At 38.8% G+C, this 21,209-nt stretch overlaps 1 protein-coding gene across 9 annotated transcripts in view; it reads left to right on the top strand.

Annotated features, from left to right (window-relative positions):
* PDLIM5 (PDZ and LIM domain 5) overlaps window positions 1-21,209 on the top strand; it is a 128,775-nt gene that overhangs the window by 84,700 nt on the left and 22,866 nt on the right. For 6 of the 9 annotated variants that reach the window (XM_069855607.1, XM_069855605.1, XM_069855604.1 and 3 more), the window contains one exon: window positions 16,653-16,837. In XM_069855607.1, coding sequence (XP_069711708.1) covers window positions 16,653-16,837 — 185 coding nt within the window. Of the gene's footprint in view, window positions 1-793; window positions 805-4,339; window positions 4,603-5,318; window positions 5,406-5,927; window positions 6,066-7,875; window positions 8,008-16,652; window positions 16,838-21,209 lie in introns of those variants that run through there. The other 3 variants (XM_069855606.1, XM_069855608.1, XM_069855610.1) reach the window with 3 other exon arrangements.

The following is a 21,209-nucleotide window of genomic DNA, read 5'->3' as shown; positions in this document are numbered from 1 at the left end:
GTGAGATGTCTGATGGGTGCTTTTATTCAAATAGAGGGCTTTCATAACTGGGGAAAAAGAAAAGATATAAAGAAAATTAAGAATTAGTCTAACCTTCACAAAACTAAAAATCCTAAAAATATTGCAGTAAAAAGTCTACAAAACTTTGGGAGTGAATTCTAATAGCACTGTGTCTGTTTATTTTCCAGTATTTCTTTAAAAGTTTTCCATCACATAATGTACTGCTAAATACACGTGTTCTGTTTTTATAAAACACTACTTGCCTTTCTGAGTTTATAACCAGCAGGACACTTCCTGACTTTCCGACACTTCCTAAGTGTGTTGTGCCTTATTTTATCCCTCTGTTTATATTTTGCTCTAAACTCCATGTTTTGGGGGTAGTTTTTGTTTGTTTGTTTGTTTTTCCAATTTACTAACACGTTCATGCACAGAGTCTCCTATTCAACGTACTGTTTCAGTGTCAATTAAAATTCTCTTTCTCTGTGTGTCTCCATTTGGCTTTATTATTGTGAATGGAGTGAAAACAGTGTTAGACCAGAACCTGCAGCCACTCTTCTGCCAATAGCAAAGTCCTCCCCCTCTCCTAGACTTTCCGAACACATTGCAGCAGCAGCAACTCCTGGGAGGTAAATCATTCAGAGGGTATTTTGATTCAGTTAAACTATCTGTATGTTATTCTAGCCTAGATTTGTCTGTCTTTGGGGAGAGAGGGTTGTCTGTCATTCACTTAGAACAGACTTTTTTAATCTGCCGTGACTGCCATTTTCCTTGAAATGGTGCGAGGGGGAAGGAGAAGACTAATGAAATAAAGCTGAGCAGTTTCATGAACAGTTTTGTGGATATCGGTTAAACTAAGATACAGTATTTAGTGTGTGTTGGTATGTTGTCAGTGGTTGTACACCTTATTGCCTGGATGGGTGTAACTTTTCAGTGGTCTCAACAACACAAATGTGAATTCAGATTTCTTCAATACATGGAGATGTGCCTTTACAAATATGAAAATGATTTATTTAAAATGTGGATTATTTAGTTCATAACACCGTGCTGTGCTATGATGCAATCAAAGAAGACTAGTGGTTACCTGGCAATTTTCCTGTTACTGGCCTTGGATAGATTCACTGGCACCTTGATAGACTGGTGATGTTTGGGAGGTCGTCTATGGGTAATTTTTGGGGTATGAGACTGTGACAGTAATTTAGATGGTTGTGATGCTGTTATTGAAGGTCAGTAACATTTTCTGGTGGTTTGTGTTTTATAGTGCAGGAATGTTTTTTAACTCCAGGTAGCTAGAGTTGATTACATGCACACAAGTACAAAGTTATAACACGAAACAAAGCTGCTTCTTTTAAAAATGAGAATTGAATGAACAGTTCCTCGTCCTGCTGGGGTTGTCCTTGGGAAAAGCATGTACGAATATACTGTTGCCTCTACCTGTATGTGCTTTCTGCAACTAGAAATGCTGAGATTTGGGATTGACAGTTTCCCCTTTAAAGCAATAGTCTCAGCCAGCACAGAGAGATGAGGAAAAACCTCACAGCAAAGTATGGTATGTCTGTTTGGTTGCAATGTCTTTTGAAGGCTTTTTTGATGTCTGGAAGAAGATGGTACCTGTACGAGCTAACATGAGATTAATCAGGAGGGGATGGTGGTCATGACAGAGGTTTGCTTGGACAGCAGGCTGACGCTTCTATGGTAGCCTTTGGTTTTGAGTCAGAACAGAAAAGAAGATTTGCTTATGGTGTTTTCAGCACCATAAAAACTCTCTTAAATCCCAGGAAGCAGATGGAGTGAGTAGTTATGAGTCACCAAAGATTAAAAAAACACACAAAATGTGTATGGCAACACTCATGGTCATTTTTTTTTAAGCAAAAAAAAACTGTGATGAAAAAGACAGGGGGAGAAGTACTAATTCAATAATTGATTTTCATGTCTGCCACTGAAATTCTATTATGATTACACCTACTGAACTGCAGATGCCTTGCTGATACTGCCACAACTACTGTATTCTGAGTAACCAGGAGTTCTTTCTAACTCCTAGTCCTGGATTTGTATCCAGGGAGAAGAAATTTAAATCTACTCTCACTCAAGAACTATGCTCTAATTTTATTATTTGGCAAAATTAACCTAGTAAGAGAGCAGCTTTAAAATGAGCCACAGAAAACTGGAAAGGACAGCTACATTTATGGTAGTTTGTGAAAGTGTCAATAAAGCAGATTATGAGTATTTTCTACTCAAGAAGGATTGAAAACTGAGCAGCTTCTGCAGAGCTGTAGAAGATAGGATTAGCATTGGGTGTGGGAAAACAAACATAAATTATTTGACAAAGCTGTGTAGTCTTGATTCTCTCCTGAAATGAGAAGTTGTCAGTGTAGCAACTATATTTGGTGTTTATGTTCTGTTACTGAGCCAATGTTGCTGCTTTTATAACACTCTTTCAGGCAGGTAATACATCCAATGCTGACCTCCAAAACCCCCCCCCTTTTTTTTTTTTTTTAGTAAAAATGTCAGGCATCAGAAATCCCTATGGAGCAATTGGTGTGTGGCACATCAGACTTTTAGAAAAACAAAATTGGACCATCCAAAGATTAGTAGACTTGCTTTTCCCATTAAAGCCCTGCTTTTGTTGGCATCTACTGGCATAAGTCTTAATTTTCCTAATGGGCTTTGTCTTTTCTTGGCTGAAGCTCTGTAATTTGTACCACCCACTACTGAACCGCCAAGAAGGAGAAGGAAAGAGTTTGTGGTGAAATGTGTGAAGGATCTGGATTAGATTACTGAATTAAAGTTAGATTCAGTACTTATAATAAGGCAGACTTCATAATATAAAGCAAAATGCTTTTTTTATTGCAGTTTCAGGTCTTTCTTGAAAGCCTAAGCTAGTCATATGGCAATACAGCCAACTACTGTAATTTATAGTGTATTATTACTCAATTTCATATGTGCAGTATCCTCTTATAAGTTTAACAGTAAAATATTTAAGAGCTATTACAGCCTTCTCAGAAAGTTGTAAAAAGTCATCTTAAATAGTCATCCTGGCAACGTCAGATTGTGTAAACCACAGAATCTGGCACTTCCTGAGAAATATGTAACTGTTATAAAGCAGATCCAGTGCCAGCAAGTCTTTAAATTGCTCTTTTATGGACATGCATTTCACAGTCATACAGACCTACTTTTATCTTTTCTTTTAATGGAATTATTCCTGATATTCATAAATATAAAGAGTTAGTATTGAATAGTAGGTATTAATCCTACTTTTTTTTGTACTTTCTGATTAATGAACAGCCAAGAATATCCTCTACAGAAATTGTAATCTTGGAGAGTAATTTCTTACTCGTTTTATAGCTACTGCCAAAGCAAATGAATAATGGAAATACAATGAGTACGTATGTATCAATAAGATTTGGAGTCAGCTTGCTCTTCACTTTCTCTTGTGTTGGAGCATATACCCAATGTGATTTATTCTCATTATCCTCACCTTCCTGAAGGCCCTTTTTGTGATTTACAAAGCTTCACAAGGATGCTATATGAAGTTTTGAAGAACTTAAGGACAACTCCAGGAAAAGATAGAATCTCTGCATACCACTGTTTTGGAATTGTTGTAACTACTGCAGTATTCTCTCCAACTCTGCAAGATCCCTTTTTTGGCAGGTTCTACATCAATTTACCTAAACAACTTCCCTGAATTGTAGTCAACATGCAAAAGGGATTTTGCAGAGACCAGAGTTGTTCATTTAACTGGCAAGTGAGCATCAGGTTGAGGATAAAAGGACTCTGACTGAACTAAAACCCTCAGATCTTTCGTGGTCGTCTTGGTTTGGTAACAAGCAAGAGGAAGTAATATATAGGGGAAAAAAAGTGTTGCTTTCCTGTGAATGCTATTTGTCCTTCTGTTTTCTTTTACTTCAGACAGCTTTTGTTTGAGAACCCTTTGGAATTCTTTTCCAAGAGTGCACCTCATCCTTTTTCAATTGTCAGGTTTTAAATACCAGCAGCCAAGTAGCCACAGTGTCTAAAGTGTCCTCAATTTATCCTAGGTAGTGGTGCCAGTATATTGGTTTTACTGTTGTTCAAGTTTGGGTTTTGAGTAACTGCTTTAAGCTGCCCAAATACTTTGGTTTTGTGGTTAAATAAGCCTGGTTCTAAGCTCTCAAGCTCAGGCTCAAAAAATGCCCTGAAGAAGCAATTTCAGTATGGGCTTGATTCCTAGAGGATGAATATTTGGTTCCTAAGGAAGAAAAAAAAAACCCAAAACCGAACAACCCTCACATGTTATCCACTTGTTCTTCTTAATAAAGACACAAGAACACCAGCTATAAAGAGTTGTCTGTTACTGTGGTATTTTAATCAAATGAAAGATCTCCTCTCCATATGTTCTCTCATTATAATTGTGAAATTAACACCAACTAGGAAAATAACTGAGGAGTTGCCTGCTCCAGATGCAGCAAGCTTTCTGACACCTGATAAAGCACCTGCTCTCCCTGTGAAGCGTGCTGTGGCCACACAGACCTTTGAGTCTTCTCTGCCTGCCGCTGTAGCCGTGCAGCCACCTTCTGCAGCCCCACCTGTGGAAATGGCCCTCATGCTGCCTCCCATTCCTGCCAGGTACATCTGAGCCAGCTGCATTAAAAAGTCACGATCAGAAACCATAATTTTACATATAGTTTCACGTGATTATTTTTTTGATGATGAATGCTGTTAAGGTGGAGCAACTTACAGGTCTCCTGACCCTCATGCTCCTCTGGAAATGTGCTTAGCAATTAGAAATTCAAGTAGCTTTTAGACAAAAGTCAAGAAAATTACTAAATAAGTTAAAGTGACTCTTAGATGAGGTGGAGAGACTAGTCATGGGCAGGAGATTAGATTGGAAGGTGACTTTGTTGTCAAAAATTGGTGATATGGAGTAAATATACAGTGTCCAAGTGTAAGAGAAGCTTTTTGGGAGAAAGCACAGCATAATGTGCTTATAGTGGAATATCAAAGTATTATGAATATTTTATTCACCTAACTTTCAAATGTTAGTCATACTCACTATAAAATGTGTATTTTTGAATTGTCCCATAGCATGAAGGTTTTGGAAAATAAAAGCATTGACTTGGTAGTTACAGGACATCTAGAATACAGTCTATGGCAATGGGGAAAGAGTGCTTCTCTCAGTAATTAACACTCTAGGGAATTAAACCATACCTGTTCTTATTTTAGTGGGTAAGAAGGGCTTTTGAAAATCCTTAAATGAACAACTCCTGAGCTTTAGTTAGCATTGCCAGAGGTGTAATAAGTGTTTGATTAATAACTTTTCTTCTCTTGCTGCTTTTGGGCAGGCTTGAAGCATCTCTGCGTACTTGTGAAACAAATTCTTTCAGTAAAATCTCAAGCTGTCAGTTTAAATCATCTTTAAGTTGTACAAGGTAAATATTTTAAGGTATATCTAAAGCAGACTGCTATGCGTAAACAAGGTTTTCAGGCAGCATTTTTTGCATTTAAATCCAAGAAGTGGTGTAAAGTATGGTTGTGTAAGTGTTTGGAGTGTTATATTCACTTCTGAAGTTATTTTTAAAAATGCACAACACTTCTTTGGATAACTTTGTCATTTTAAAATAGACCTTGAGTGTTATGGATTCACTGTTGTAGAAATTATTTTGGAGTCAGTATATTTTTTTTACTTTTTTTTGCTTATTCACATTCCTCCCGGCCCAGATAAAAACTAGGGGAAGTAAAATGGGGATGAAGAGCACACCAAATTTGGCAAAGGGGGCTAAAAATAGAGCTACTGAAGTTATATGACTGAATATTCTAAAGCTCTGTGAACTGGGAACCTAAAATCACAGAACTTTTCAGTGGTTAATGCAGTCCAGCATTGTACTCTTTCTCTGTAAATCTTTCCTGCTTTCTCTGTTTTCTCCTCTCTTGGCTCAACGATTCTGTACTAGAAAAGTGGAAAATCCTTTGGGAAATCTGCCCATGATCGGACCTGCACCTCTTGCTGTTCTTTCTCCTTTCAAGCAGAGTTCAAAAATTAAGAGAATGGCTGCTGCTGCCGTGTCTGCTGCCATTGCTGTCCGGGCCAGGTAGACATCAACTTTAAAAGCAAAATTTTATAGCTTGGTTTAAGAAAGTTCAAGTTTGCACAAGAAAAATCGATCCCTGACAGGACTGCAAAATTAGCTCTTTCACAATTAACACAGTGAACAAGTCAATACAATATGTCCCAGGCTCCCATGCCCTATTTTTAGCTTAGCTCCAGACTGCTGCTCTGAACCTTGGTATTTCTACCTCTCTGATCCTCATGGTAACTGTTTTATAGCTCTGTCAGTAAACTAATTTTAAATAACAATTATGTTACATGGGTGACAAAGTCTAATCTGCATCTTTGAGTAACCTGTGAATGCCTGAAGACAATAACTCTCTTGAGTTCCATCTACTGCATTGATATTCATAAAGGCTTACTTAGTCTGACAACCTCAACTTTTTCAATCGTGCATTCATACCAGTAAAAATTTTCTGAGCAGGCAATATATGTATATTTATTTCTAAATTATATAAATGTCCTACTGTACTAAAACATTATAAAACATACACAAACCCAGACATTAAAAAAGGATGAGAAAAAGATGAAATAAACACTGTTTCAAAAATACTTTCTATTTTACTTCACTAATGGTAAAAGTAAAATAAGGTAAACCCCATTTCTTCTCACACTCCCCTGTGGGGTGTGACCTTCACTTCAGCTACTGTTTATTTAGACATAATTTCTAACATCTACTAGATAAAGTAGCATGGCAAGCTAGTGGGACCAGTGCTGTTTAATATTTTCATTGATGATACAGACAGTTAGATTGAGTGCACCCTCAGCAAGTCTGCAGATGACACCAAGCTGAGTGATGCAGTTTTCACACCAGAAGGACGGGATGTCATCCAGAGAGACCTGGAGAAGCGGGCCTGTGAGAACCCTATGAGGTTTTACAAGGCCAAGTGCAAGGTCCTACACCTGGGTCAGAGCAATTCACAATTTCAATACAGAATGGGGGATGATGTGATTGAGAGCAGCTCTGTGGAGAAGGACTTGGGGATATTGGTAGATGAAAAGCTTGACATGAGCTAACAATGAGCGCTCACAACCCAGGTGGCCAACCGTATCCTGGGCTGCATCACAAGAAGCGTGGCCAACAGGTCACGGGAAGTGATTCTACCACTCTACTCCACTTTCATGAGACCCTACCTGGAGTACCGTGTCCGGTTCTGGAATCCCTGACATAAGAAGGACATGGAACTGTTGGAATGGGTCCAGAGGAGGGTCACAAAGATGATCAGATGACTGGAGTGCCTCTGCTATGAGGGCAAGCCCAGGGAGTTAGGGTTCTTCAAAGAAGAAAAGGCTCTGGGAAGACCTTATGGTGGCCTTCCAGAACCTGAAGGGGGGGCGCTGCAAGAAAGCTGGGGATGGACTTTTTACAAGGGCATAGGACAAGAGGGAATGGCTTTAAATTGTAAGGGGGAAGGTTTAGATTAGACATTAGGAAGAAGTTCTTCATGATGAGGGTGGTGAGGCACTGGCATAGGTTACTAAGGGAAGCTGTGGCTGCCCCATCCCTGGAGGTGTTCAAGGCCAGGCTGGATGGAGCCTTGGGCAGCCTGATCTAGTGGGAGGTGTCCCTGTCATTGGCAGGGAGGTTGAAAGTGGATGATCTTTAAGGCCCCTTCCAACCCAAACCATTCTATGATTCTACAATTCTACATCAGTTATCCTAGGTTCAGTGTCTTTATGCAGCTATAGAACAAACAGGCTTTTCATAAGGATCTGGGGCTTTTCAGTAGTCTCAGCCAACTTGAACTTTGTTCACCTTGTTTGTTTACATGGTCTTTTTAAATGCTTGCTAGACTCTCTGAACCTAGTGTCTACCGCTCACTCTTGGATGCCCTGCTCATCACGCCTGTCACTAAGCCTCCTCTGCAGGCCATCAGGCCCTCCAGGAAGTCCATGAGTGCTCTGGAGTTGCAAAAGAGCAAGAGGTATTGTCCAAGTGTGTTGCATGGTTGGGACTTAGGACATGCAAGAAACTGGCTTCTCCTTCAAAGCCTGTTTCTGTTGTCTGTATGCTTGAAGCAGTCTGCCTGTTGTAGTCTTTGGCTACCGGTTTCACCTCTTTGCAGAACTAATCTGCACCCTGGTTCTGCTGATGGTGTTTGTGCAAGTCCACTGTACTAAACAGTTTTCCTCACCCTTCTGAGATGCATGGTGCTGCTTGTGTTGTGTTGTGAACCGCTGAGGGAGGCACCTTTGCTCTAAATAGCCAGCTGGAGAAGAAACAGGATATTCTGGCTTGAAACCTCTGTTCAGGTGAATTATTTGCAACAGTTCCTTGAGCAAGTAAGCAGTGTGTTAGGTTGAGAGGGTTCTCTGGGAACAAAGAGCTGCTATTTTCCAAAGCTCCCATTAAATGTATGAAATCAAATAACTGGCATGCAGTGCAGCAAATAACTATTTTAAACTTATTTGCTGTCTACTCCCTTTGTTCCAGCACTGATTCTGTTCAGTGCACAGGACTTTTTGTTCTTGTTTCGTGACTGCAGCTGTGTTAATTCACTTCTGTGGAAACCTGCTTTTACATAATTGACTTCAGCCTCAAAGCACAAATCCATTTGTTTATTTTATGGGATAATGTGTATGAAGTTGTGCTAAGGAAGTAATAATTTGGGGGGTTTCATGTACTTTTTGAATTTTCACGAGAGTAAAACCCTTCTAGAGATAAGGCACGATTGTAAGTAGAGCTGAGATCCAATTGATGTGAAGACTTTGTTAAGTAAGAAGTATTAGATCTTTGTCTCCTGTTTCACAGCTTCCACGGTGACCTCAGTCAATAGAGGAGGCTAAAGTAGCCTTAACTTTGTGGAAGGGAAGTGGTAGTTACTAGACACAAACAAACAATCTTAAGTTGCACTTACTGGAATTTCCAATGTTGTGGCATATCCACTTAAAAAAGTAAAAAAAAAAGCAAACTCAGAATGACAGCAGTACAACACAGTCTTAAACACTAACTTTCTTTTTGCAACTCGGTAATACTTAGCAGAAAAACTTATGTGCGCATCCAAAGGGAAAGCCTCTCCAGGAGTTCTGATATTTGTGCACCACAAGTGAAGTCCAGGACCTATTGTCAGCAAGGCTTTATTCTTTAGCTGTGGTGTGTGTTTGCTAAGAGAGCCAATAATGGCAGTGAAAGTTAATTCTGTGACTTTCCTTTTTTTTTCTCCTTCAGTCGTTAACATGCAGTGTTCATGGCAAAAGCTGCAAATGAAGGTAGATTGTTACAAGAATGGATAAGTCCCCCTTCCTGACTCTGAAACTAGCTTTATGTTTTCCCTTTGTTTGCTTTCTGTGTGGGAGAACTTCTCCTGGTTTTGAAGGTTTGGTTTTGGAGATGCAAACAGTTATTTCTGGTACAAAGTTGAAATTTCTAAAGAAACTATTCAGTTGCTGTTGCCCTGATCGACACAGCTGGAGATCGATGCTGGGGAGCCAGGAGGTATTTGGGAGTACAGAGACAGCTGTGAAACTATATGAGCCTTTCCAGAAGACCTTTTTGGTGTTTGTTTGTTGATCTTGGTATACAAGATCCAGGTTCAATGGCTTGAAGTAAACATCCACAGACTATTAGGGTTGTTTTTGTCTAAAATTATTCTAATAGCCAGGTTATCCTGGTTCAGATTGCTGTGTATAGGCTGTGGCATAAGGTCATGCAGGAAGTGCATGATTTTCAGGCTGTTAGGGACAACCCAAATACAATATGACATAAAATTGGGGAAACGTGATGAGGAAATCCTGTTAGTCTGAGAACATTATCCATAAACTGCATTTTTGAAGGATTCCTCCTGTAAGGAGTAAGAGGTTGCCAGTAGATGGAGGCACAGAAATGAAGTTTCATGCTGCCTCATCCTGATGCGAAAAATGAACACAGCTCCATTGTATGGATTGAGAAACGTTAGGGGAAAAGAGATAAAAGAAGATAAATTATACTTACAGTTGGCTGTCAGTACTTATTGTCATTTAAGTTCAACAAAGATCAGGCAAACTGCATCTATTATGTCAGGAAAAAAAAAGCAAAATATAATAGATATAAGAGAAAGGTACCAATGAGTGTGAGAAAACAGATATTAAAAAGTCTTTGCATTAGTGTCAACCTAATGATGTAATGTGTGCCTGAATATAATGCTGAAAAATCATTTTAAAGACGAACTTACATCATCTTATGTCCCATAACTAAAAAAATAAGTATATGACATTGTACGGTAGGATAACTTGTTCAAAAACAACAAGCTCAGCCAAGAAAACAACCAATAAGCTTAAACCTTTTGGGGTTTTGCATTTTCTGGCTCTGTCTTTTTTACTTTAATGAAAAGGTAATGAATCTGTTTTACCAAGGTAACTAAGGTTTATTTGCATTGTCTGTAGGGAAAAACTCTGGATTATTTTAGTCATAACAAAAGCAGGGTTTAGGTTTTGTTCTGCAGTAGGGTTGCTCCAGAAATGTTTCTCCTTTATCCCTCTCACTTCCCTGTCTGTGTTCCAGAAGGATAGCTGTCTTAAATTGCCTGTACTGGGCAGCTGCCAGAGAACTTGACCTTTTTCTGACTTAGTATCTGTTATTAACTGGCCTGAAGTACTGAACTTGCACACATTTTCCTTCCCTGACAGAGTCCTCAGATATGGACTCTTTTAAGTTTATGTGGGGCTGTGTTGTTTGTTTGTTTGTTTTTTAACGAACTGTGCATGTGCAGCAAAGGAAATGTTGTATTTAGTGTCTCGCATTTCCAAGAACTGGAGCTCTGCCCTAAAATTAAATAGGGTGTGAAAAACACTATGAAATTTTGGAGATGCTAGCAAGAGTGGGCATTGACATGGTTTTTCTTTATCTGCTTGACACTACCACATACAATTACTTTAAAATAGAATAATCTGGCCTTATGAGATAAACACTAGTGTTGACTGAGAGAATACTTATTCTGAAAGATGCTTTGAATTGTTACTACGTAGAGCTCTCCTTATGTAAGGGTTACATAACACCCTCACCATAACTTGATATGGAAGTACCTCCACCCACACGTCTTTCTCTGCTCTTTCTTTTTATTGCTTTGGTTTCCACTTTCTTCTTTCTTGCAAGTTATTGGAACACTGCTAGGTTAACACAAACACATAAACACCATGTGAAAAGGCATGTATTTCCCCTGCTTATGGGCTTTTGTCATCATTCTCATACCTAGTCTGCTTTATATGGCTTCAGCTAACGTGTATTTTGATACTGCCCAAACTTCATCATGTGGTGTGTACTACGTAATAGCTTAAAACAAGACACTGAGATCCAAGATTCAAGTTTTCTCAGCTGTGCTAAAACCTTGCTGTAAAGCTTTGGAGAAGCATCTGTTTAACAGTTAACTTGGTCTTAGGGCAGACAAATCCTTCTTTCCTTAATTTGAGGTTGCAAGGTTTCTTAAATATAAAAGTATCAAAAAGTTGGTATTAAAACTTCCCCCCCACCCATTCAGTGCTACATAAAGCGCTGTGTGTGCTTTAGAAACCATTTATTAAGGTTGCTACAGTCTGCTTGATGCCTTCTTGGGGTTAACAGACAACGAGCAGGCAACAATGTGTAATGCAAAGGAAATTTTACTTTTTTGTTAAAGTGTTTTGGTTTTAGAAGCCATAAAGCAGAATCAAAGCTATCGTATTCCACTAGGTTGTGCCAGAAATCAAGAAAAGTGATTTGCTCAGATATTTTCTTTGGGTGTTTTTGTCTTTAAAGATATAGCGTTCTTAAGGGAAAATAACATCATAGAATTCCTGGCCATCTGAAGAAAGCATTTACAGACCGTCTCTTAGATACTACGTGACCTCTTCTATCATCAAGCTTCCTCGGACCACAAGGGACTTGTTCCCAACTCACATAGTTGCTCTAGACAACAAATAGGAGTTAATATTTCAATTGTGATCCATCTATTAGGAATATGTTCATGTACCAGACTGAAGTTGGGGCTCAAGTGATGATGTTTACAGAGGGATCTTGGGCTTGTATGAGGAAAATGTCTACCCAGACCTCTTGAACCTGTTTGGGAAAGTCTGAGAGACTTGGCCTTTGTTGCCATTTTAATGGTGTTAGGAGTTACACAACGACAAACTGTATTTTGTTTTCAGTTAGGACTGTCACTTCTCCTTTGTGTAATAACAACATGACATGCAGCTGTATTCTCTAAAGTGTGTGTGAAGAAATTCTAGGCAGCATTATATAGGAGTTTCCATGGAAGGATGAAGGGAGGTTTAACTATCTGTAGCCCCAGACCATGTGTTTTTCTTCTCTTGGATTTTGGCAGGGAGGGTGGTATCAAACCTCTAAATATTTTCAGAAGGATATTCCAGTGCAAATTTCTTAATATACCTCTGAAATGCATTCAACCTTGTCTTGGTGCACCAGATTTTGGGAAGGAAAATGGCGTGGTATTGATGCAAATATCCCAGAGTGTTCTCTGAAAAACTGGTGCTCATTTCACTTGTAACCTTCCCTGCAAGTTCCTTGCCTCTTGGCCCTCTGTAGCATCCAAGAAGGTGTTAGTATTATGTTCAGCTATGAGAAAGTAATCTGGAAAATGTCTCTCTTCACTCTTCTCCCACCGAAAAGCAGGGTGTAATTCAGTGCTTGGTATTTGAGGAGGAAGATGAGGAGGAATAGCAGAGGAACTCTTACTTGCTTTTTTAGTGTGTTTTGCCTGCTTCTGCAGTACTTTTGTTGATCAGGGAGGGGTAAGGCTGAGGAGGCTGTTGTGAACTCTGGATAAAGCTTGCACTGGCAGTGGACCCCTATGTGTGTCCCCAGGTCTCATACTGGCCCACCAGAAAGTTCTTTTTTTCCATACATGCGCTTACTCTGATAGAATAGGGCTGTACTGTGCTGTGGGGTTTGTTCTGCATGGAAATTCAGGAGTTTCACGTACGAGCTGGCATATGTCAAAGAGAGTTGTCTTTGGCTTGGTTCTTCGCTGGACTTCTTTCTTAGGCTGTTTTTACAATCTGTGTCCCTTGCAACCCACTTCTAGAATTGTTTTGATTAATCTTCCCCCAACTTATTAATTAAACACATTGTGGGTTTTCTGTACATGAGACTTTGAGTCAGTCAGGCTCATGCTCCACTGTTCCTTTATTCTTGCAGTGTTGAAACCCCTTGCCCAAAGCTTGACAGCAGAGTATTTGTGTCTTGCAAGCAACATGATATTTCTTAAAATTTATATGACTCTTGATTGTATTACTTTTCATTATGGAAGGTTTTCATTTTTGCTGTAAATATTCATCAAGTGGAGAAGGAATTATTTGAGAGTTATGAAACAGAGTTAAAAGGTTAATGCTACAGTTAGAAGGTAGGCTTGTCATTAGTAATCGTACAAGTGTTTTGACATCAAAATGAGCTTGACCATAACCTGACCTATGAGTGTCATGTGGTACGCCTGAGAAACTATTCATGCAGAGCTTGGTAAATGCGTAAGGTTTATCATTCCTCCTTCAGTGTTTTATTCAGACACTGAAAAGCAGATGGGAGCTCTCTTCCATAAACTATTTAATTTTCTTGACTTTCTGTATGTATGTTTTCAAACCATGTATTTTGTAAGTAAAGAATCTTGGGTTGTCATTGCACAATATCCTAGCGACTTCCAGAAATACTAGTAGGGCTAATTGTTGGTATTGTGCAGCCACTTTGTAGAAGGTAAGTGTGCTTCTGAAAAGATACATAGCTGTATTTATAAAGGTGCATAAAAATAATTGGAGTTTGGGAGTTTTTCAGTGTGGAAGAATATAAAATAAAACATTGAGGAATAAATTTTGAAGCACGAATTCGAAGAAGATTAGCACTTAAAAGGTTGAACGTCTGCAGGGTGCAGCACTTCTTTGAAAGTGAGACAAAGATGAATCTATTTTTCTCTCCATGGAAAAAGTTGAACATGCGCTCCCAGGCAACTCTGTGATTAAAGGCTCTCATTCAGGAAAACCACTGCATGCACTTTTTCCTGCAGCCCATTGAAGGTGGGCAATATCACACTGAAGACATTTGCCAAGATGCAGTAGCAGCCTGCCTGTTAAATTATCAGGCTGTAGTGGCAGCTTGAGTTTATTCAACTCTTGCTTGAAAGAACAAGGCACAAAGTACAAAGTGTGTTCAGGATGTGTGAGTAGTTTTGCCCTGAGACCAATGTGATCCCCTCGGTCAGAGCAATGGCTTCAAGCTTTTGCTTTGGAATGTGTTTCTCTAGGATAGGCTCCTCTCACATAAACCACCAGAGGTGGTCAGAGATTACAGGTGGTTTTATAGCTGGGTTTATCATTTTCTTTTAGGTTTGGGTCATTAGGATTCACCTTTCCGGTCTTTTTATTTTCTAAATGAAAGCCTTAGTGTCTCCAATAATCTGTTGCTTCAGGAGCTAGCATGCCATGCTAGCATTAAACCACAAAAATGGCAATGGTGGAAGTACAAATTGGCATTAAAACTAGCCTTGTGGCTAGTGGCAGTGTTCTTCCTTACCTAGATAAGGCTGCAGTTTGCCAGCAGTGCACCTCAGTGATTTCTACATTTTCCTATCCTTCTTCTGCCTAGAGGATAATGTTTTTTGCTTGTCTTGCATCCCTTTTTGCTTGTTAAGTAGTCTCTTCTGTGTAAAGATGTCTGCTGGCTCAGCAGAATTTTCTTATTTGTTTCTAATGATTTATATGTTACATATTTGTTCCAGACAGAGGCAAGTAAAGAGGTGCTAGAATTGAAAAGTTATTTGACAAGTGGTCATAAGTCTTTTGGATGGAGAAGGAGAAAGTTTTCTTTTTTTTTTTCAGGACCAGTGGCGTATTGAGGAATTTAGAGTTGTAGTGGGGCTCTGGCCTGAAGTGGGTTCAGTGGGTTACATGTCAAATAGACTCAGTGGTATAGAATGACATTCTGAAGTTGCAGGCACACCCTTTTTCATAGTGGCAGCCAGTCCTAAACCACCTTGTCGTCAACTACTGAGCCTGCTACTTAACGTTAGAGGATGCCATCTTATCCTTTTTCCTTCAGTCTGCAATAGCACTTTCATGCAGTGTATCTCTGCTTACGCAAAATCTGTTGTTAAAGGTACTTGTATCCTAAGCCTTCAGGGAGTCTAACATGTACCTTAAATGCCTCCGTTTGCACTGTACAAATGTCTTTAAATATCTTAACATTTGAATGTAACAGAATGGACTTTGTGCTTCACTAGGCTTGTGCACGCCACATATAGCAAATCCATCAGAGTGTCAGTTTGGCACAGCTACTGCTGTTACCAAAAGCCTACAAATGCAATAGCTGTTACTCATTAAACTAAGCATTCAGACATATTCTCTAAACTGCGAATCTTTATTTCTCCCTTATTCAGAAAAAGATTCTAAATGTATCAATTATTAACCCTGTAAATCTAGAAACAAAAAAAATCAAGGTTGTGAACTGCCATTTTGGCATCATGCTGTGTTCAAGTTTTTGCATGTCATATGGGCAAGGCAATATTGTTCAAGTGCAATACTTGTAAAGTAAAAATAGCTCAAGGATTTTTACTTTATGAACTTGACACAATGTATAATTCTGTGAATGATCCCAGTAAAATATGCATGCAGAATGCATGTGTGCTTTGAATTTGTTTAGTTTAATAGAGAAAGGCTTCTAATATGTTAACTAATAGTTTTCCAGATTGCACAATATATGTATTCGGAATTGTTCTGACTGTATTTCACAATGTTGTTTGGTTAATTTCCTGTTACTGTGATCCTCTTAGTTTGCAAATGACCTCCATTAGCAATTACTTCTCTACTTTGAAGATATTTATTGAAAATATTTGTTTTCAGCTTCCCAGAGGCAAATATCCATTCTACTACTACTGTTACACTTAAAATTTTGTTATAACTGTGTCATTGTTGAGCAGCCTCTGGAAATAAGAAATGATAAGTTTTCTTGCAGGCAATGTAATTAGTGGCTACTTGCATTCCATGCAAATTGTGATTAAGTGCAGTTTTTGTCATGCATGCTTTTAAATAGCCAAAAGAATTATGCTAATTTTTAAAATATAAAAGCAGCTTTAAGCTGCTCTAAAGAGGCAATATAAAATATTGTGCATGTTGTTTAAAAGATAAAGAAATGTATAGCTCTTTTAAAATACTTAATCGTGTGGAGGAGTAATGGCCCACAGAAGAAAATTGCATTTTTAGATTGATGATTTTTCTTAAGATCCACAAGTTTAATCTGACTGTATGAGTATTTGCCTACTCTTAAAGAAAAAAACAGTAGTATTCAAGAAGTCTGGGAGTGTAGTAAGGGTTCTGCTTTCCCCTGTGTCACACCAACACTGAATTATTTTAAATGGAAACTGTAAAGAGATTTAGTTGTTTTGATTGACTTCTGGCAGAAATTACTCAAGTTTCCAGCTCTTAAAAAATAGCTTAAAAATATAACTTGCACAGTGTTGTCCTGGGATGATCACCCCAGCATCAGTGATGCAACAGAGTAGTGGGTCCTGCTCTGTTGCATCAGAGTGCAAGGATGTTGCTCCACATCTCTGTTTCACGAAAGCTCTTGTTCTAGCAAGAAATGCATTGTATTTTTTCCTTCCTTGTTTCTGAACAGTGATTCCCTGGAGGCTACCCAGCCTACTGCTTTTACGACTGCTTCAGTAAGCAGCATGCCTGCCCAGCAAGAAAATGTGGACATGAGACCTGCTTCTGCTAGCACCACATCTGCTGCAGCCCTCAAGCCAACAGGACCACCAGCTGCTGCCAAGTACTCAGGCTGGCAGCCTGCAAACCAAGCAGGTAACTTTCACTGAGGCTTTTCTTGTTTGCTTAAAGATGTTTCAATAGCTTAGGAAAATATACAACACCACTGGTGTAAAACAGCAGCCTTCAAGCGGTTATTTGTGTTCTGAACATTTTTTTCAGAAAAGAGAAGAGGAAAAACAGCTTTAGCAGTTTTACTAAACCAGTAGCCCTTTGTAAGTAGCCTCATAGGTGTAACTGGTTTTGCAAACAAACAAAATCTGATGTCTCTGACCTCTGTTAAAAGTATACGTAGCAATCAAATATATATATACACACACACTTCACGGTATCGTCTTGGCAATTCCTACATGACTGTAAAATTCAATAGAGCATATTCCATGCTATTTCAAGAGTGGGAGTATCAACAGACACGTTTTCTAAGTAGGTGTTAATTTTTTTAAAAAAAGAAAAAATAATTTTAAAAAATAGACGTTAATTTAAAATCAACCTAAACATTACAGCGATTATGTAGTTAACATTTGTAGCTTTTATTTAGGCAGAATGCCAGTATATTGCGTAGATTTGCGACATGGAGATTTCTTTAAAGGTGGGTTCTTGCAAGGACAATTTAAATAGCTACCACCATTGAATGGAGCTTGGTGATTTTAAACCCTTTAAACACACACTGAAATGTCTTATGTTTGGAAAGCATGCGATTTTCTGCATGAACACTCCTATGTTACAACTATATCTGTATTAAGACATGCAATATGCATAGCTGTGTGCATATATTTTCATGGTATAACATGCAATAATTTGGGGTTATCTTTTAATGTAACTTGTTTCTTAAAGTGAATCAGTCTTTAGTGCTGAATTAAGCCCAAGTAGTAATTTCAAATTATCTAGGAAATCTGTATTGCTAATTAGGGTTTAACTGCAGAGTTTTCTTGTAACAATGAGGTGTATATTCTTGATACTCTTTCTGACAAGGTCTAAGATGCTCTGTGTTTTATAAGGGCTTTGACACATCCAGCTTAATTACTGTTGAGCCTGGTAACAAGTACATGTATTTTGTTTTGGACGTGCAGTTCTGCTAGCAGACCTCAAGATGGCAATACACTGACGTTTTGATACTCTCCTGTCAAATAACAAGTATATTCTTAAGGAGAAGTTAAGGCTTATTTAAATTTAGATCAGTTTAATTCTGGCATTGTTTTACTTCTTTGAGTTAGCTATCATTAGAGGAAAAAAAAAACCCCAACTCTCTTTAAAGTTGCATTTTTGATAGAATGTGTTCTTAAGCAAATGTTTGTGGGAATATGATAATCTTGCATTTTTATAAGTGACTGTGCTCCACGTTTGATGCAACTCTTTCTCTCTGTCTCACCAAGTGATAAATCTATTTCACTTGCACGGAAACCACCTGTCCATTTGGAGTTTTGGTAGTACCATACCTATTTTCATTTTGTTGGTTGGTGTTTCACTGGCAGAAGCTACTAGCATGCTTTAGTATTAATACAAGTCTAATGTTTGAAATAGACTCTTTTTTTTATAACAGACACATGAAGGACAAAGATTTAGAAAGATGAATTAAATTGCACTTAGTTCTATACTTCCCTGAAAATCTGTCCCCATGCTCTTGGATAATATGAAAAATCTCCTTTTTTTACATTAGGGGTACCAAGTAGGTAAGGGAGAGTGGAAAGCCAGACAGATAATTTTTAGTTCTTCTGTTCCAGAATAGGTCACAAAAATCTTACAAAATTCATACAGATAGAGAAGCTCATGGAACACAATGGTCATGAGAATATCAGCTCTATACTGACTTACTGTAGGGTCCTGGGATATACTGCCTAGCTTCTAAAGAAGCAAATTCATTACCCTCCTCCAAAAAATACTGGGGGAGCCAGAAATAGAAACTATAGGAGAAAGAGGCATTGAAAAACCAAAGTTTCCTAAGATGGGAGAGTGCAGGGAGAAAAAAGCAGCAATGCAAATGGCAGCTGCCCAGGAATTAACAGAAGCAGGAGAAGATACAATGTCCCAACCACCGGAGGAGCTTCAGTTAGCATGTGCATCTTGGGCACGTGCCAAGTCGTGCGCTGCCACGGAAAGCCAGTCTCCACTTAACTTCTGTTCACAGAGCTGCTCACTGGAACAGCAAGGAAAAAAGGACCATTTGGAGATGTAAAAATGCTCTTGGATTTTGTTCATCTTTCAAATTATCTGACCTCATCAGTCTGAAGGCACCTTCATCTTGCAGCAGAGTCTGAAAATGAGTGAAGTGGTGACATACCTAGTGTGTCTGCTGGCCTGATTTCTGATTTGAAAAAAAGTGTTTCATGATTTGATTGAAATTCGACAATGCCAAGGTGCTAGAAGCTTGTCCTGAAGTTATCTGACAGGTTTTACTGCTGGTCTGCTCCTTAAACCTGCCCTAGGCTCACCTCTGGTTTCATGTGCCATACATTACCCAAGTTGTTCAATAAGTCAGTAATTCAAAACTAGCAGGTGGGCAAGAACTAAGCCTGATTACAGCAGGGATATGATCACCAACTTTCTCTCAGGCCCATATTTAAAATTAAAAACCCAAATCCCAAGATTTTGCGGAACCCAAGAGCTTACTCAATAAGGCTGAAAGCAGCAGTCTGACAGGTAAAACTGTTTCAATAGTTGCATGTTTTGATAAAGTTAGTTGGATGTTGAAGAATATCACCTTTTGGGGGCGTGTGTGCAGTCATTAATGCTGCTATTTGTTTGCAGTCTGTGAGCTTAAAGTTTTCTCTAAAGTAAAATTGCCAGTGCTTCACAGGCCAAACAAAAATTTGCTTCACAGGTCATAGGCTTGACAGAATTTTCAACAACGAACTCTTTCTTTGAGTCTGATTGATTTAATATTTGAAGTCTTGCTTAGGAAATAATTAGAAGAAAGACATTTACACATTTAGAATAAGATGATGAGTATGCTATTAATAGCAGAAACTTATTTGGAGTTCCATTTTGCAGTTCTAGTAGCATTCAGCCTTCTAATAAATATTGTATGTAACACTAAGTTTTTTCCATAGCAAAGCATACATACTGTGGGATTTTTCAAGTGTCTGGGGAAGCTGTAATCTGCTGTTTGATAGCATGACATGAATATTGCCAGTGATTTTATTTATTAAGTTGTCTGGCTATACCGATATGTCATTTGATGAGACAGCATCTTTTACTTTATTAGCTGGAGTCTCCCTTTCTTGGAAAGACCACTAGAGAGTACCCTTATAATTTTTTTTTTTTTTGAAGTAGCATGATTTCTTTTGGGGGTTCGACTTTACTGGTTTGGAATTTTTTAATTGTTGTGGGGTTTTTTTGAGGTTGTGCAGAGATGTCTAAAGGTGTCAGAGGGGTTTTTTTGGAACCAAGGTATGATCTCCATTGATCTCTTTCACAACCTGGCAAGAAAAAGGTACGAAGGAAAAAGATGGTCTGAAATAAATGGCTGAGATTGCAAACCTGTTGATGCATCAGCCACAGGGTTTCTCTGTACAGAAGTCAATTATGTGCCAAGTGATCTTGCAGCGATAGCACCCTTGGAGCTCAACTATCCTCATCTGCTGTTGGAGGGAATTCATGAGGTACCCATAAATGCTACTGTGCTAGTCACCCACTGTGAAGGTAGTGCATGTTTTATCATTCTCTGGAATAAAATTGTGATATTGCAGGATTCCTCACTGGTTTGGTAAAGGAAATGAGAGATAGCTGCCTCATGTTTACTTTTAAGGCATGGATAAGAATCTGGATCAGCAGGATAAAAGCCTGGCTTGTCAAACACATGAATGAAAAAAGTCTGATCTTCAGTGCATTGGGTGCTCAAGATGATGATACAGGGCAGGTAGGATGTGCACACAGTGCAGTGGTGACACCTGTCTGGACAGAGGCTTCCAAATAGTGCATTTGCTGTCAGCTTCTCTTGCCTGTATGTGTTGATTTTTTCAATTGTTGAAATAAGTCAAATTGTAGCTGTTAGTGTGTGTTAAAGTGTGCAGGCTAGAATTTATAACAGTTCTCGCTTCATTTTTGTTAAGCTGTGCTGTTCTGTCCAGCCACCAGAGGGAGAAGCTTTTCACAAGTTTATACTCAATTTAAAAAAAAAAAAAAAAAATTGCCCAGAACATCCTAGCTACATCACAGTGAGTTGTGTTACTGTTTGGTGGCTAACTATTACCCACGCTTATGTAGCATTTTTCATCCCCAAGGAACCCTAAGGTATTTTACAGTCCTGGTACCACACATAAGCATGTGATGCATGCTCAGGGGTGGCTTTCACCCACCAGTGCCATGCACTCAATTCTTGGGTGAAACATAACAGCTGCTTGTCAGCACATTGTAACACTCCATAGCATCATGAAAGGAAGTGAATAGCACCATGGCAAATTGAAACTGC

Source organism: Phaenicophaeus curvirostris, chromosome 4 (assembly GCF_032191515.1).
Source record: "Phaenicophaeus curvirostris isolate KB17595 chromosome 4, BPBGC_Pcur_1.0, whole genome shotgun sequence".
NCBI lineage: Eukaryota > Metazoa > Chordata > Aves > Cuculiformes > Cuculidae > Phaenicophaeus > Phaenicophaeus curvirostris.
Note: the sequence above shows the minus strand (reverse complement) of the source record. Positions and strands in the feature narration are given on the sequence as shown.